The sequence below is a fragment of the Copadichromis virginalis genome, linkage group LG5 (genome assembly GCF_057382275.1).
Source record: "Copadichromis virginalis isolate Kocher_CV1m ecotype Utaka linkage group LG5, C_Virginalis_male_GT1.1, whole genome shotgun sequence".
NCBI lineage: Eukaryota > Metazoa > Chordata > Actinopteri > Cichliformes > Cichlidae > Copadichromis > Copadichromis virginalis.
The window spans coordinates 9,219,460-9,238,605 of NC_140622.1; the positions used below are offsets into that span (position 1 = coordinate 9,219,460).

Sequence of the window (19,146 nt, forward strand, 5' to 3'; positions counted from 1 at the left end):
ACCCAAACAGACTATGCAAGCCAAGATTGTCCCCAGTGACCTGGATTACAGTGCCATGAACCAAGTGTTTAAACATGGGAAGTTTCAGTCCCTCTGTCTCAAGAACTTTCAGATCATTGACAAGTGGCTCAAGGATTGAATTAAAGCCATAACGCTTTGAGTCTTGTGCATGAAAAAGAGCACACAAATGAATATTGACCAACAACGAATTAAAGATTGGAGGAAAATTCCTTAGTGTAAAGTATATTGCACCTAATTTATGTACACCCTTTTTAGAGCCCAGGGGATTTGCCGTTTCAAAGTCATCATAAAACAGTTGAATTTGTAAGGCATCTTTTTCTGCAGAAAATAGGGGACATCTTTTAACATAGGCAGCATCGATTAAGTCTGCATACTAGGGCTGGGCCATATTATACCGTTCACGGTAATACCGGTATAATGTTAGGCAACGATAGGAAAATGAAATATCGCGATAGAATGGGAGTAAAACGCGCATGCGCAGTGCCTTTGTTTTCATACGCACATGGCCGATTGTTGAGTGAAACAGATGAACCAGAATTGGTTTGTAAAAATGGTGCAACTTCCGTGATGTGGAACTGGTTTGGTGTTTGTCCGTCAGATACACAACAAAGCACATTTTTTTGCAGAACATGCAAGCGGCCGTTGTTATTGTCATATTTGTCGGATTAAGATGCTCTTAAATCTGGGAGTAATCTGGGTCCTAAACTCCGTATGCTTCAGGTCAAACAACACTGCAGCATCACTTAGAGTTAAAAACTGTCTAAATTCTTTCATCTTTAATAAAACGATCAGCATTGCTGCTTTACCAGGTGTAACTATAAAGTTTAACTTCCAGGCATCCATGAAAACAAAAGTTATTACATTTAACGGAGTTAGAAGTTAGCAGGAAGCTAGCGGAAGTTAGCTCGCTAGTTTCGCTAGTTACCTAAGCATGATATAGCACGTTCTGACGGAGAGATTTCTGAAAAAAATCAAACGTACAGCTCTGCTATCACTTCCAACATAAATGAAGACAGGAAACTAAACAGCAGTGACGTTTAGGGTTACTGAAGTTGGGCTAGCTGGTATATAATGATGTGCTACGTGATCGCTAGCGACACAGCTATGTTAGCATAACATAAGCAGTGAAGCTGGAGGACAAACACTAACACTTTTCCACTTATAAAAGTTAACGTGAAGGTTCTTCATGGTTAGAGACAAATGCAATCGCATGGCAGGATGCTGTAAACGGACCAAACTTCAGTCAGGAGAACAACTGAGATAATCCATCCACAATACGAGGTTAGTCATTAATATACTGCAACAACATGGGAATAGAGCAGCTGCCAGAGAATTCAACATTAATGAATCAATGGTACAGAAGTGGAGGAAGCAAGAAGAATGAGTTTAATAAAGTTTGATTTATCTGACTGCTTTGTTTCGCTTAATGTGCCTTATAATCCCGTGCACCTTATGGTCCGAAAAATACGTACTGCACACTGCAGTTTAATGTTGCAAAGCACCTCTTTTTAACTTCAATGGATATTATACATGGTTATGCTCAGGATATGTCAGCCCATTTCTACTGGAAATGCCTTTTGGTTAAACTTTCAGCAAGGAATTTGCATTTGCACTGTTACATTTTTATAAAGCTTTAATGTACATAAAAACCAGCTTCTTGTTTAAGTGAAAATAAATTGAAGGTTGTCTTTTTGCGCTAGTAATGTTGTGGAGTTGTATTTTGTCTCGCATCAATTATATCGTCGGTTATATCGTTATCGCAAATTTTCAAATATATATCGTGATAAATATTTTTGGCCATATCGCCCTGCTCTACTGCATACACACCTTCTCTGGACATATTCCTTGACTTGAACATGTCGACAACATGGTGGTTTTGAAAGATAGTTTTCAGTGTTTCCAAAATAGGAACATATGCAAACCTATCGGTTACAATGACTTGATCAAAAGTCCCTGTGATCTTGTTTCTTCTACTGTCAAATCTTGTGCCAAGCACCATTTCAACAGGTTCAACAGTTGCCCATTTTTGTTTAAAGTGCCTATTTCGTTTAGCTTCTGAATTTAACAGTGTGAATGGGTTTTCAAAGTTTTTGAATGACTGCTCTAATTTCTTTTTACTTGAAGTGTCCTGTGAAGGTAAGCTCTGTAAAGCTGCATCTTTAGCCTGAGTATGAATCTCAAAAAACACTTCCTCCATTGAGGAGACAAAACTATTCACAGTAGATTGGCTTAATCCAGCTGCCCTGAGCTGTGCAACAGTAGAGGCACACATATCCAAAGTGCTCTTATTTGAACTTTTCAACATTTCAGATGTTGTGGGTGTTTCTTCTACATTAGTTGACACCACCTGCCCTGTAGTGCTAACTTCTTTAACTGCCACATCAGGCTGTAAATTAACATCAGTGTCAGCCTGTTGGTCGAAATAGTTAAGGTGTTTGGTATTTAAATGTTTTCTAAAACCTGAAAAAGTGCCAAACACACAGCCACAGTCAAGCTGGGCACATTTAAGGCGAAGGTTTCTTCCAGGTAAGTAACCATGGACTAACCGTAAATGCCTAACAAGCATGTTTGAACCAGTAAACTCAGCTTGACAGACAAAACACTTCATGATGGAGAATTAACCTTCAAGCCCTAACGAAGCAACCTTGTCCTTATTTCAGCAACTCTGGGACTTTCTTTGATTTTGCCAACATCTATATTGTACACAGTGGTTTGGATGAACATGTACATGTTGTGAAGCATGGTGTTGTAAGATGTGCCAAACACAAAATGTGCTTTAAACAGTTCATCAAAAGCACCAAGTGAAGAGGTAGACTTGCATGGTATGGCATTCTTGTCAAGAATAATGAAGAACTGGTGGATGTCATGCTTTTTCACCCCAACAGCCAGGAGGTAGGGTTGAGTGCTGGTAGTGATGGCATCAAGGTGCTCTTGGATATTTGTTCCAGTCTGAAAAGACAAATACAGACAGGCAATAAGAATCAAGTGTTTCTTAAACTGGTAATTCATACCATAAAAATAGAAAAGAAACAAACCTTCTTGAAGACCACAAGATGCCTTTCTGCTTGAGAAGCTGACACCGTTCCTGGTCTCTTCCGACCCTGACCAGATGGTGGAATCAAATGTAATAGCAATAGAATCGCTGAGAGGTCACTGTCCCAGCCTGAAAAAATACATTTGTTTTTAATAAAGTTGAATCATCCTCATCAATAACAAATTTCAATGCATCTGCATTGACAAAATGTTTGAGTAGACCCAAAATACAAAAGGACAGCTGTTCTGTGACAAACATTATATATCCTGTGAATGTTCTAATTAAAGAAATAACAGCTCACCAATGTCAGCATTAACTTCAGTGGCATCCTCAGTAGAGTCAGCTGCCAGCAAGAGTTCTTCCAGGTCACTGGTAGAAGGAAGCTTTCTGCCTTGTTGGATAATCTTTCTTTTGAATGTTGTTGGCCACCTCTCCAGCAACCTGCCTGATACATCCTCACCAAACATCAGTACAAAATTCTGTTCGATCTGTAACAGGGATAGAGAACAGAGAATTATATCTGCTATCTGCAAAAAATAAAATGTGTTTACATTGTCAACGTAATGAAAAATATTCACCAAGCCTTTGATATCTTTGAAACGTGGAAACACAGACAGTATGTTGCTTGACAGCAGGGGGTCAAGGACCATGTTGTGTCGATAAACAAATGTCAACTTCATCTTCTTCTTGACTGTGTCTTCATCAGCTGAATGTTTCATCAGAGAGATTGCTTCCTTGCACTCATCCTCACTCAGCACGTTCTCTGTAACAAACTGCAACTCTCGTCTGACAGTTGGTCCTCCACACTGGTCTTCACCCAATGATCCATCTCCTGGTGCTAGACAATATGAAATACAACTTTATCAAAATTAATAATAACATTTGATAACCATTATTAATACAGAACCACAATTTGGAACTGTATTATACGTTTCCACTGAATTATAAGTGTTACCTCCAGATGTTAATCGCCTCTCTTTAGCAGTGCATCTCTGTATGGTTTTAATCCTCCAGGCCAAGTACCCAGTGCCACTCTCGCCATCATAATAATGTTCCTTGGAGAGTGACATATACAGACATTTTGTTTATTAATTTATCAGTAAGTTATGTGACCATGAACAGTTGATAAGGACATACATTTTGGCAGGATTTAAAATTTTGATTTTAGTTGTATCAGTTATTGCTGTTAGCTACTTACATAGCCATTTTTTGAGTACGGGTAGAGCAGGGCGATATGGAGATGGACATGGAGAACAAGCTAACTTCACACAGAAACGCACAAGCCAACAGATTTGTCCCAAGAACACACTGTGAGGAGACGGTGCTAACCACTGCAACACCAATTCAATTCAATTTTATTTATATAGCGCCAAATCACAACAAAAGTCGCCTCAAGGCGCTTCATAGATACAGAGAAAAACCCAACAATCATATGACCCCCTATGAGCAAGCACTTTGGCGACAGTGGGAAGGAAAAACTCCCTTTTAACAGGAAGAAACCTCCGGTAGAACCAGGCTCAGGGAGGGGCGGGGCCATCTGCTGCGACCGGTTGTGGTGAGAGAAGGAAGACAGGATGAAAGACATGCTGTGGAAGAGAGACAGAGGTTAATAACAGATATGATCCATGCCACACCACACTGAGGTAAGACATGCTCTGAATCAAGCGTTCAGTCGCTACTCACATAAAAGAGGTGGAGGTCTGAGCATACAGAGCACAAGAAATGTTGTGATGCATTTGTAGTGGCAAAGCTGTTGTTGCCACGAGATGTGGCATGATCACATCAGTTACATACTAGGCCACACCTAAAAGTGCTTTTTTACAAGTGTTCACTAGGTGTGGACATGTTGTGGAGTACCTGAAATATTAAACCAAAGATTTTATTTGAACTATAGGATAAAAACTGTTCTGTCTGACCACCCAAAAATCAAACTGGTTTTTAGGTGTTAGGAACAGCGCACCAGAAGAGGAAAAGTGTAACCAGCTGTCACTGAGAAAGAATTTTTTTTTTTTTTTTAATAAAAAAGTTCAGGCTGATATTCAAGCCTGACTGAGCAGTTTAAAAGTTGAAAAGAAAAGGTTTGGTTGAAAGGAAAGATCAAATATCCTTTTAAGACACAACCATGGTTTCCTAGTTCACAGACTTGTGATTTACCACCCTTCTATCTTCAGTACTTCTAATTGTGAGTCTTTGTGAGGTACATATCTTCCTTGACACAATGGCCATGACAAACCAACACATTCTCATTCTTGAGCGATGATTAATGGTGTTTTGTCAAATGAGGCTTTTTGTGCAACATTGGCATTATCAAATATTGTCATGAGCTCTAAGAGTTTGTTTCCACATGCTTTTACTTGCACTTTCACTTGTTGGTTAGGTTTATGCATGAAAGTCTGCTTTGTTAGGTGTAGGATATGATTGTGGTTTGGCCTAAAATATGTACATTCAAAAAAAGTAACTCTACACATAGAAAAAAATAATGAGTTAAAGGCCCCATAACCCAACGTCACACACTGCTGCCAAACGACCCTTCTGTGTAAATGAGACAGAGCTTTAGCTTTGACAAAACGGCATTAATTAATACCCTGGGAATTTGATAATATGGGAGTTTGTCATGCCCAGGGAATGAGTAAGTGGTGGATATTCATCACTTTGCTGCAAAGAAAAAGTTTAACCCAGGATTTACAGTGGGGGAAATACTTCTTTGATCCCCTGATGAATTTATAAGTTTGCTCACTAATATTCATGGTAGTTTCATTTTACCTGAGAAAGACAGAATATGAACCAAAAGTCCAGAAAAAAAACAACATCACATAAAAGTCTTAAAAACTGATTTTCACTGAGATAATTTGATCCCCTGGGAAAACATGATGTAGCACTTCAATGGAGAATCCCTTGTTGGCTAGCACAGTGGTACGATGTTTCTTGCAGTTGGACACCAGGAGGGAGTTTGGCAAACTCCTAAAAACCTTCTAAATCCTTTTGGTTTCTTGCTGTTTGGCAACTCCATACTCCAGCTCCTCCACCAAGTTTTTAAATAGGACTGAGGTCTGGAGACTGACCAGGCCACTGGTCTTCTTTAGGCGCTCCTTTGTAGGCTCAGCAGTATGTTTTTGGTCACTCTCGTGATGCATCCATGACCCTTCTTCATCAGGTTTCATCTGACCACAGCATTTATCTCAGGCCTTCTCTAAATCATTCAGATGTTCACTGGCAAACTTATGATAGGCCTATACAGGTGTGTCCTTGAGCAGGGGGGACCTTGATTTCATCTCATTATGCCATAGTGCATTACCAGTGATGTTGTTAATGACTGGTCCCAGCTGCCTTCAGCTTCACTTTCAAACTCCCCCCATGTGATCCAACACGTTTCTCATGAACATCCTCAACCCATGAGGCCAGATCTTGCATGGAGCTGACTGAGGAGCTGAATAATTGCATCAGCACCTTATAACCAAACGTCTTGCTGATGATTTTGTAGCTCGTTCCAGCCTTGCGTGGGTCTACAGTCTTGTCCCTGATGTCCTTTGACAGCTCTTAGCTCTTACCTGTGGGGATGGAGGGGTTGGAATGGAAGAAACTGGTGGACAGGTGTGCTTTACACACATAACCAGTTGAAATCAGAAGTATCCATAACTGAATGACTGATTGTAATTTGTATGCCACATGGGCACACAGCTTGTCTGTGGGTTGAAGGGCTCAAATACTTATTTCATCCAATTTAATTGATAACTTTTATGTAATGTGTTTTTCCTGGACTTTTGGTTGATAATCTGTCTCTCTCCACATAAAACCTGTTTTTTCTATTCTTTGTAAATAACCAAACTTACAAATTCAGCAGAGGATCAAATAATTATTTCCCTCCACTGTAGTTTCATGATCATCATGCTCATCCAGCTAATTGGTGTTGACAAAACATGACTATTTCTGTAGCTAAAAAGGTCAAATGGCTGTATTTTTCCTTCATTTATGCGGGGTTTCTGAAAACTGTTACGATGCACTTATTTTGCATTGTATTAGATAATATTTTGTGTCATTCCTTTTGTGTCTGCCAGATTTTTTAATTCCTTGCTCGCCCTAAGTTTGTCAACTTTCAATTATCCCCAACTTGCCAAACACACTTCATGACTTGTCTCAAGTTCAGTTATTTTATTATATTCTCAGCCTCCAGTGGCTTTCTAATTAACCTCATTTCATTCAACCTGGAGGCAGCGATTATCCGGTGAATACACCCGTTTAATAGCGTTTTATATAAGTATTATTTTTTATGCCTCTACTTGAGGCAACGATGCAATTATGCCCATGATTATGTGTTATTCTCGCAGAGATATTCCACCTGTCGTTAGATTGGATGAAGTTTTGTTTTCCATATTGTATGCTAAGCACCTCTGTCCCACTTTCAAGCGTGGAGAGACTGGAGGAAAAGTTGCCAAATGAATAGGATGACACCTTTGTTTCTAACATATGGGTTCTGTTCTGTTTGTGAAGGGCAATAATCATGACGTCTCACCCATCAAGCAGGGACCTGAGCTGGAATCACAGCTCTCCATTTTGAAATTGGCTTCACAGAGGGTTTGGTGCGAACTGCGCTGGCAACTGCGTTGAAGGGAATGGACGGCATCTGTGCTACCAGCTGAGTTGACTTAAGCCTCCTGGCAAGCGTTTCATTTGGAGAGAGCTGTGCTGGAAAACACAACACTTCCCCACATTTCTCCGTTTGTTTTTGTATCACAGGGTTTGTTTCAGTCAAATGTCTGTCTTTCTGTTTGTCTCTTTTGGGCAAGAGGAATAATGGTGGAGGTCTTTGGAAACCTGTTACTTAGCAACAACGGCTGTGGTCAGATTTATTTGGAAAACATGTTTGTCAAAGTTTGTCAGACTGTTTTCTAGAGCAAACAAAGCAAGGAAAACAAGAACAAGAGAGAACGGTATTAGAGAGCAAAAATGTTGGCATCCACTTTTTTCTGAAGCATTTCTAATATATGGTTTCTTCATGACATAAATGTCTGTTCTTTTTAGCTTTTTAATACTAATGGCAGCACAAGCCACATGTGTGGCAGTGCACACAGCACTGCCACACAAAGTGAAAAAGAGATGCAATTACAACTGGCAAAACAGGCCACCAGTGTTAAATCACAGTGGCGATCAAGTTCTGCAGCTTCCACCTGAAAAAGAGAAACAAAATATTAGATTTGGTCCTCCTGTCAGGATAGTCTGCTTTAGCTTTGTGGTTCCTATTATGTATGTTACATACATGAGCTGGATCTCCTCTCATTTGGCACAACATCAAATGACGTTTTCTGGCCATATTAAGATGATCTTTGCTCACCATCAGCTCTACTCACCAGGTTTAGATTCCTGGAGCTTCTGTGTTTTTTTTTTTTTATTATTTGTGCTGGTGGACAGTGGCACCTGCTACAGTAGGAAATTGCAATGGGAGTCCTGCTGGTCATGTCCGTGACCTGATACGGTGCTATATTTTCTCTGTAAAGTGCTGTTGGTCTATGGGTCATAACTGCAGACCCAACTCTGTGATTGTCAGCATGAATGATTGATCAGTTAGACACAAGATTTAATATCTGATCTCTCTGTGAAATTACAGTTGCATCATGCTACAGTCACACTAAGGGAGACAGTGGTTGGAAACCAGTGCTTGACCAAAATTATTTGGTCAAGCGCTGGTGATGTCACTGCCTTTGAAATGTTTCAAAGATAGGAACCAGGTCGTATAATCAGAATGCAACCAGTTGCCAATCTTTCCCATATGGAAAAGATATATATAAATCTTATAAAGTTTGTATCTGTCTTGTGTGAAGGTTGTATGAAAAGCATATAAGAGTGAAAAGAGATATAAGATCCCTTGAAAAATGATATAATGAAACTTGTATGTTTTGGATACTTACTAAAACAATGTATGAAAGTAATGAGAAAGTGGCCACTTTCATGAGTAAATCATGTAAGCCTTATATGATTTACTCATGAAAGTGGCCACTTTCATGAGTAATCACATATAGGTTTTTACTATTTCTTTTCCATATGGGTTGAGTTGAGCTCCTTAATACAAAGAGACACGTTGCAGACGAGTCACACTCATCAACTCACAGACTGAGTCACACTGATCTGCCTGTTTCATATTGCACATAGCCTGTTTGCAAATTTCCAAACTTCACTGGTGTTTGTGCAGATATTGAGTACGTGTTACTTTAAATTTACATTTATTTTGTGAGCGCTTAGCTGTTCTCTTTTTATATTGCCTTTTTTTTATATTGCCTCTTTTTATATTTATATTTATATTTTATTTTATATTATATTTTTATATTTAAATATAAAATATTTTATATTTATATTATATTTCATATTGCAGGCCTTTCTTGCTTCGGACCAGCTCCTCATTGCTTGGTGTCAGTGTAAATCTTTCCACAGTGCATTATTTGAGGACAGATTTTTCACAGAAACCCAACACTTTAGGCTTGCATATAAATCATCTGGCAATGTCAGATCCAGAAAATTTGGAATTGCATGTCGCTTTTTTGCAACACAATTAAGAATGACACTTAGAGTATATTTAAATAATTACTCCTTTTGTATGGGCCTTCCATATTTATCTAAGGCAAGAAAATGCTGTGCACAAAGGCCATATTTCAGACATAAGGCAAAGAGCTATCTTCCACTGTACAGTATGAACTATTACACCATCCTCATTGTGAGTTCTTTACAGTTTCATCAAGTCATGAAGGAGATGAATGATGTGTGAGGAAGCCCTGTGGAAAGCTGGGCTGTGTGGAGCGATGGCAGCGCCGTCTCTGTTTACAGTGTTTGTAGTCACCAGGCCCAGAGCCATTTGTCACCCTATTGGCGCATCGTCATGCAGTAGAGCACACAGCCCAATCTGCTCTCTCATTCATCAAATTGAAAGTTGATGAAAGAGTTTTGAGTTGAATTAGACAAAAGCGAACAGAGCCATTCTGTAGTCTCAGCGTGAGTATCCTTTGTCATTTAAATGTATAGTTTCAAATGGTCCACATGGTTCTCCCAGCTCTATGCATGCACAAAAAGTACACAATGACATAAAATTATCATTTAAATGAGATGTAGTTGAGTTATTTGCAACAATATCGTTATCTTCAAATACGTCAGGCATCAAATTGCAACATGATCATTTTCTTTAGCATCACAATGACTTTAAGCAAGCTCCAGTTTTACTTGAGGCTGGAGCTTCAGTAAGTAGCTTGAGAAAATATGTTACAACGCAAAGACAAACAGTATTACTCCAACTAATGCTGGGAGTACAATGAGCACAAATATGCATGTTAGAAAATGATTAGAGGTTCAGCCCCGCAGCTACAATTATCTGTCTTTAAAGAGTTGGTTTCTTTCTCCGCAAAAAATGTACTTTACCAGTACAGAAGACCAGTTGCTTCTTTGTGCGATCCCCTGTTCCTGCTGATGGAAGTCTCTGGACAATAATGACAACTAACATGATTGGTGTCGTAGGTGAGAGCATTGTGAAACGTCACAATGTGTCAGATTAGAGCCTGGTCTAGAAACAACCGTGTTTCTACAAAATCTGTAAAGAAAACTGTGGATTTCACTGAATGTACTTAACAAGATTTACAAAAGCAGGAAGTCTTATGTGAGACTGACTTTGTACGCTAAAATAGCTTTATTACAGGGACAGAGTATGCCACATGGCACAGAAGTGTGGGTGCAAAGTCACACATCAAAAGAGTTTAAGAAAATGAGCTGATTGTGTTTTTTTCTTTCTCACATCCATGCAGTCCCCAATTACCGCCACTGTCAGCACTAAATGCATTATGAGTACTGCCATAGAATCAGAGACAGATTTCCTTTAAAATGCAAAGATAAGCCATTTTGAAAGAATGTATGCACTATATAAAGTTAATGCTGGGGGGGGAAACCCCAAAGAGATCAGTCTCCAAACTTAATATAGTGCTTTAGAGGCTTTTTAAAATTTTCAGACCTAGTGGGTACCATGCATTAAAAAAATCCTGTTAGACTCTGCACAGATCTGCTCATAAAACCTCTCAAATGTCCATATGGTGTGTCTTCTGCACTTGTAGCTGCATTGCCTGAATTGCCATTAGCACAAGCTGTGCCAAAAAGCTGCCTTGTTCTTTGCAGTGCATCATGTGCAACATCATGTTTTTTTATCTGCAGATTTCTTTGCTCACTTGACTAAAAACATTTTCATGCACGTTCATGCACAACTCTGATGTGGAAAAGAGTAGGTTCTTTGATTTAATGGCGCACAGTTGGCAATAAACACTGTCGATGCAGTCGTGAAAAAGAAAGTACAGCCCCTCTCAATTCAGAAGTTTTATATATTGAGAGATAAAATCTCATCTGGTCTTTAGTAGGTCATAAAATGTGGTAAATACAACTTTAGCTGAACATCAGCACATGAAGTATTACAATGTGTTGTATTTATTTAAGAAACTCTAAGCCGAAATACAGAAACGCTGCATGAAAACTGAGTAACCACCTCAATAAAAGTGATCGTGGTTCAGGGGGTTGGGAATCTTGTAACCGGAAGGTTGCTGGTTCGATCCCCTGCTCTGTCTGTCTTGGTCATTGTGTCCTTGGGCAAGACACTTCACCTACCACCTACTGGTGATGGCCAGAGGGGCTGATGATGCGATATGGCAGCCTTGCTTCTGTCAGTCTGCCCCAGTACAGCTGTGGCTACAGCTGTAGCTGCCTCCACCAGTGTGTGAGTGTGAGAGTGAATGAATAGTGGAATTGTAAAGCGCTTTGAGGGCCCAGAAAAGCACTATATAAATGCAATCCATTAATAAAAGCAGATCTGGCAGTTTGCTGGTCTGGAGCCTTCAGGTGTGCCTTAACACAATGCCAAGGAGGAGCGACATCACCAATAATCTTAGAGAAGTACATGCTGCTGATCTGGAAAGGGTTAGAAAAGCTACTTTTAAACAAGTTCATCGTTCTACAATGACAAAGATTATTTATAAGGGAAATACATTCAGTACAGTTGCTAATTTCACCCTGAAGTCACACTCAGAGAGCTTTATCTTGGATTCAGTGAGCATGTTAAATGTTAACGTTCAGGACAGTAAACTTTAAAAAAAACAAAAAAAAAAAACAAATATGGGTGTTTGGAATGGTGGTAAGGAAAAATCCTCTTCACTCTGGAAAGAACATGGCAAGACATCTGGAGAAAAGACCAAACAAGATTTCTGGAACAAAACTGTCATGTTTGACCGTACTGCACAGCGCCAAAACATATACACAGCGGTCCGGCTTGTTGTGCAGCCACAGGACCTGAACACAACGCAGCAACTGAGGTGATCAGCTGAACTTTTGGTATTCTAGAGACAAATGTGAGGACATCTGTCCAACAGCTAAAGCTTGGGCCATACAACAGCCAACAATGATCCCAAGGACACTGGAACATCTACATCAGAATGACTGAAATGTTTTAGTAAATCGATTTATTTGTCCTTTATTGGCTTCCCTTCATTGGCTCCCTGTTAAATCCAGAATTGAATTCAAAATCCTGCTCCTCACATACAAGGTCTTAAATAATCAGGCCCCATCTTAATGACCTTGTAGTACCATATCACCCTATTAGAGCACTTCGCTCTCGCTCTGCAGGCCTACTTGTTGTTCCTAGAGTATTTAAAAGTAGAATGGGAGGGAGAGCCTTCAGTTTTCAGGCCCCTCTTCTGTGGAACCAGCTTCCAGTTTGGATTCAGGAGACAGACACTATCTCTACTTTTAAGATTAGGCTTAAAACTTTCCTTTTTGCTAAAGCATATAGTTAGGGCTGGACCAGGTGACCCTGAATCCTCCCTTAGTTATGCTGCAATAGGTGTAGACTGCTGGGGGACTCCCATGATGCACTGGGTGTTTCTTCTTCACGCACTATGTGTTAATAGACCTCTATGCATTGAATCACACTTGTTATTAACCTCTGTCTCTCTTCCACAGCATGTCCTTCATCCTGTCTTCCTTCTCTCACCCCAACCGGTCGCAGCAGATGGCCCCGCCCCTCCCTGAGCCTGGTTCTGCCGGAGGTTTCTTCCTGTTAAAAGGGAGTTTTTCCTTCCCACTGTCGTATAACTGCTTGATCATAGGGGGTCATATGATTGTGTTGGATTATTCTCTGTACATATTATTGTAGGGTCTACCTTATGATATAAAGTGCCTTGAGGTGACTGTTGTTGTGACTTGGTGCTGTATAAATAAAATAAAATTGAATTAAATTATATTAGGGGTGGTTGTAGCTCAGGAAGAGCAGGTCATCAACTAATCGGAGGGTTGGTGATTCATTCCTTGGCTGCTCCAGTCTGCATGCCAAATATCCTCGGGAACCCTCATGTTAACTTTTATTGAGCGGAAAAAGGTTAGCATTCCCTTTGTTTATATTATGCTAATCATAGCTTTGTAGCTATCATTATATACCAGCAGTGTTGGTCAAGTTACTTGAAAAAAGTAATCAGTAACTAATTACTGATTACTTCCCCAAAAAAGTAATCCCGTTACTTTACTGATTACTTATTTTCAAAAGTAATTAATTACTTAGTTACTTAGTTACTTTTTAAAAACATGATTTACAACCTGAATAGGTGATAAATCGATAGATCTTTCAGCCCAATTCTACTTTTTCTGCATAATCCATCATACAAAATGTAATCAAATGGAAAAGTCTCTTTTTTTTTTAACTTGTTTTATCAGTTTTAATCTTTTAACTTTATGCATCAAGTAAAAATTAAACATAAGCAACATTCTCTGACTTGAATAAATTAGTTTAATATTTAAACCTATTTTCTACACATTCCAGCACATAAAATAAAATATTTTTTGTGTTTACACTCAGTCTTTCAAATAGATGCAAGTAAAACACAGCAGAAAATAAATAAAGTCAAAGACTCAGCGGTCCTGTTGCTCTATTTTCACCTGTAAAGCAGGACTGCGGTAGACGGAGGTTTACCCTGGTGCAGGTGTGTCGCGGTCAATGGAAGAATCCGCGAGTTTCTCTGTGAATTTCCCATTACGTCGTTGCGCACTCGGCGCTTGCTTGGAAGTTTAGGGGTTTTTTTCGCTGTAAAAAGAAGTTTTCTTCCTGTTAGGTTTTGTATTGTTCATTGTCATTTATGCTTAGAAATATTTAACCATATATGCTTAGAGGTGTATAATCATTTGTAGATTGAAAGAATGTCTCATCCTAGGAGGTCTGTAACAACTGTAGCATGAAGAGGGGAGTGCGTTCACTCCTCTCTAGAGTGTTCTGGCATAGATCACACACCTCCTAGGAGAGGCCATATCTTCTCTTGCTGATATATGGTTTAGCAAACACACGTATATTTCTTTAAGTATAAGAGCCTTTTGTTCAGATGGACCCGCTAGACTCCTGGCACCAGCCTTTGGGGAGTCTTCACAGGGTCACATCTTGACCTCACACACACACACACACACACACACACACACAGGCAAAGTACTCTTTGTGTGTATGTGGACGTCATATGTTAATGACCCTATGTATATTCATGTAACCACAATAAAAGGAGTGCTATGGGGAGCCTGGCTGAGAGTCTGACGGAGGTCAAGTGGTGGGACGACACTTGGCTCCAAGCAGGTCTCCCCCATGCATGAGTAACATGAAGAACTTTGCCTACTTCGGGTCTTGCTTGCTGTGTAATTATATTGTCTTCAACGTTCCAGCGGATGGGTTCAAGCTACAAACCTATCACTTCCCACGCACGATGGACGCTAATGTTTTTGTCACTTTTTATGGAATCAAACTCAAAATAAGGTCAGTACTTCCACGCTTTAAACGATGCACGCTCATACTCTCTCCCGCACTCGATATGTGATCCATTGTTGATCTGCACACAGCTGTTGTCACTAACGGCGCACTCGCTTACGTCACTGTCGTGAGACATTCTTGCAAAAAATCATGGTTTTAGTAACGCAGTAACTAAAAGTAACTGTAATCTAATTACCGTTTTCGCAATAGTAATCCCTTACTTTACTCGTTACTTGAAAAAAGTAATCAGATTACAGTAACGCGTTACAAGTAACGCATTACTGCCCATCTCTGTATACCAGCTAGTCCAACTTCAGTAACCCTACAAACATCACTGCTATTTAGTTTTCTGTCTTCATTTATGTCTTTGAAAAAGAAAGTACAAAATTTTAATGAAAGTATATTGCAGTAATTCCCAGATTTTCAGCACTACAGTGTACACATACACTGTAGGGCTGCATTTACAGTGGGGCAACACAATTCACCGTTCTATCCACAAATGCAGGTTATTCTGCTCTATCAAACAAAGACGAAGCGAATGTGAACACAGTACAGAAATGCTGCTTTCTTCAGGCTTAAGCTCAGTGAAAATGGAAAAGTGGAAAACTCTTCTGTGGTCAGAGAAATCAAAATTTGATTTTTTTTTTGTTTTCTGGAAAACATGGAAGCCTCATCCTCAGGATTAAGGAAATGAGGAACCATCCAACTTGTTATCTGTGCTCAGTTTGAGAAATCATGACCTATTTAAACCATTAAATAAGCATCTCCTATAGATAGTTTTGCGCTATGGCGTATTATATTCTTCATATTATACTGTGTCCTTCAGAGTTAATCAGCCCCATCAATGGTTGAGTTTGTTCATTTCCATCTGCAGCAATTTGTGACAACTTGTAAAATGGATTTTCTTGTCATGGAGGAAATAACTTCCAACATTTTTACAGCAGAAACAGACAGAGGTCTGTATAACCAGACAAGCAGCAAACAGTTGCTCCTGTCCCAGATGCTGAGGAGCTCAAAGACAAAAATGCAAACTTAAAATCATTTACAGTGGGGCAAAAAAGTATTTAGTCAGCCACCGATTGTGCAAGTTCCCCCACCTAAAATGATGACAGAGGTCAGTAATTTGCACCAGAGGTACACTTCAACTGTGAGAGACAGAATGTGAAAAAAAAAATCCATGAATCCACATGGTAGGATTTGTAAAGAATTTATTCGTAAATTAGGGTGGAAAATAAGTATTTGGTCACCTCAAACAAGGAAAATCTCTGGCTCTCAAAGACCTGTAACGTCTTCTGTAAGAAGCTTTTCTGTCCCCCACTCGTTACCTGTATGAATGGCACCTGTTTGAACTCATCATCTGTATAAAAGACACCTGTCCACAGCCTCAAACAGTCAGACTCCAAACTCCGCCATGGCCAAGACCAAAGAGCTTTCGAAGGACACCAGGAAAAGTATTGTAGACCTGCACCAGACTGGGAAGAGTGAATCTACAATAGGCAAGCAGCTTGGTGTGAAAAAATCAACTGTGGGAGCAATCATCAGAAAATGGAAGACATACAAGACCACTGATAATCTCCCTCGATCTGGGGCTCCACGCAAGATCTCATCCCGTGGGGTCAAAATGATCATGAGAACGGTGAGCAAAGATCCCAGAACCACACGGGGGGACCTGGTGAATGACCTGCAGAGAGCTGGGACCAAAGTAACAAAGGTCACCATCAGTAACACACTACAACGGCAGGGAATCAAATCCCGCAGTGCCAGACGTGTTCCGCTGCTGAAGCCAGTGCATGTCCAGGCCCGTCTGAAGTTTGCCAGAGAGCACATGGATGATACAGCAGAGGATTGGGAGAATGTCATGTGGTCAGATGAAACCAAAGTAGAACTTTTTGGTATAAACTCAACTCGTCGTGTTTGGAGGACGAAGAATACTGAGTTGCATCCCAAGAACACCATACCTACTGTGAAGCATGGGGGTGGAAACATCATGCTATGGGGCTGTTTTTCTGCCAAGGGGACAGGACGACTGATCCGTGTTAAGGACAGAATGAATGGGGCCATGTATTGTGAGATTTTGAGCCAAAACCTCCTTCCATCAGTGAGAACTTTGAAGATGAAACGAGGCTGGGTCTTCCAACATGACAATGATCCAAAACACACCGCCCGGGCAAAAAAGGAGTGGCTCCGTAAGAAGCATTTGAAAGTCCTGGAGTGGCCTAGCCAGTCTCCAGACCTCAACCCCATAGAAAATCTGTGGCGGGAGTTGAAAGTCCGTGTTGCTCGGCGACAGCCCCAAAACATCACTGCTCTCGAGAAGATCTGCATGGAGGAATGGGCCAAAATACCAGCTACTGTGTGTGCAAACCTGGTAAAGACCTATAGTAAACGTTTGACCTCTGTTATTGCCAACAAAGGTTATGTTACAAAGTATTGAGTTGTATTTTTGTTATTGACCAAATACTTATTTTCCACCCTGATTTACGAATAAATTCTTTACAAATCCTACCATGTGGATTCATGGATTTTTTTTTCACATTCTGTCTCTCACAGTTGAAGTGTACCTCTGGTGCAAATTACTGACCTCTGTCATCATTTTAAGTGGGGGAACTTGCACAATCGGTGGCTGACTAAATACTTTTTTGCCCCACTGTAAATGATTTTAAGTTTGCATTTTTGTCTTTGAGCTCCTCAGCATCTGGGACAGGAGCAACTGTTTGCTGCTTGTCTGGTTATACAGACCTCTGTCTGTTTCTGCTGTAAAAATGTTGGAAGTTATTTCCTCCATGACAAGAAAATCCATTTTACAAGTTGTCACAAATTGCTGCAGATGGAAATGAACAAACTCAACCATTGATGGGGCTGATTAACTCTGAAGGACACAGTATAATATGAAGAATATAATACGCCATAGCGCAAAACTATCTATAGGAGATGCTTATTTAATGGTTTAAATAGGTCATGATTTCTCAAACTGAGCACAGATAACAAGTTGGATGGTTCCTCATTTCCTTAATCCTGAGGATGAGGCTTCCATGTTTTCCAGAAAACAAAAAAAAAATCAAATTTTGATTTCTCTGACCACAGAAGAGTTTTCCACTTTTCCATTTTCACTGAGCTTAAGCCTGAAGAAAGCAGCATTTCTGTACTGTGTTCACATTCGCTTCGTCTTTGTTTGATAGAGCAGAATAACCTGCATTTGTGGATAGAACGGTGAATTGTGTTGACAGCGATTTGAAAACAGGACGTGTTGCTGAGCCCATGCAGTGATCTCCACGACAGAATCATGCCTGTTTTTAATGCTGTGCAGCCTGAGGGCACGAAGATCACGAGAATACAATATTGATTTTTTGTCTTGTGCACAGAAATCTCTCCACATTCTCTGAATGTTTTAATGATATTATATACTGTAGAAAATAATACATATATACAGAATACATCAAATATTAACTCCTTGCTGTTTTGTATTGTATTTAACACTATTCTGAAAATTCACAGTTTATAGATGCATTTTACTGTGCCAAATCCTCTAAGATGCTCCTTTTATAGCCAGTCATCTTAGTAACCTGTTGCCAATGAACATAATTATTTGCAAAACTATCCATCTATCCATTTTCCTGGACCTCCTTCTCCCCGGCCACCTCCTCCAGCTTGTCCGGGGGAATACCAAGGCGTTCCTAGGCCAGCCGAGAGATATATCTCTCCAGCGTGTCTTGGGTCTGCCCAGTTATTTGCAAAACTAATTGGGTTCTAACTAATTTTTTTCCTTACCTTTGAGTCTTTACTCCCATTTCGACTTTTTTGCATCACACATATCTGATAGTTTACTGATTACTGAAATACTAAGATTTCATTCACCAAACCTGAAGAACAAACCTCTTGAAAAGATTGCACCACACAGCAAGTCAGGCTATTTTATAGACAATTCCTTTTGAAAAGCCACCACATAACAAACATTGGTAAAAGCCTCACTAAAGACCCAATCAGTTTTTTGTTTTGTTTTTTCATTTTAACACCAGGCTGTATGTTTTAGAGCTGCATAGTAGGGCATTTTAACATATGAGTCTATAGGGACTCTCTTCCACTCCAAAAACTGTAGTTTATGACTTTCCACCAATGACTGTAGAAAACTTAGCGGAAAAGTGCAGCGGGGCCTCAGGTCCTTCTGTCGGGTAGTCCAGTTTACTGAAGAACACCTCAGGCTGTCAGGTTAAAACAGTCGGTCGCCTTTTTGTAACGTAAACGCTGGCCCTCCTCTCAGAGCCTACGCTCTATCTGCTATTCCCGAACAGAGATACGCAAGTTT

General features: G+C 40.0%; 1 protein-coding gene across 1 annotated transcript; it reads right to left on the reverse strand.

Moving 5' to 3' along the window:
• Positions 1 to 2,521: 2,521 nt before the first annotated feature.
• LOC146708895 (uncharacterized) lies at positions 2,522 to 6,216 on the reverse strand. Its single transcript, XM_085457931.1, has 7 exons — positions 6,118 to 6,216; positions 4,254 to 4,313; positions 4,011 to 4,110; positions 3,634 to 3,893; positions 3,357 to 3,543; positions 3,057 to 3,184; positions 2,522 to 2,970 (listed from the first exon to the last, which is right to left on the reverse strand). Exons 1-7 carry the CDS (start codon positions 6,214 to 6,216, stop codon positions 2,653 to 2,655), a joined length of 1,152 nt encoding a protein of 383 aa, XP_085314057.1. The 3' UTR covers positions 2,522 to 2,652.
• Positions 6,217 to 19,146: the final 12,930 nt, after the last annotated feature.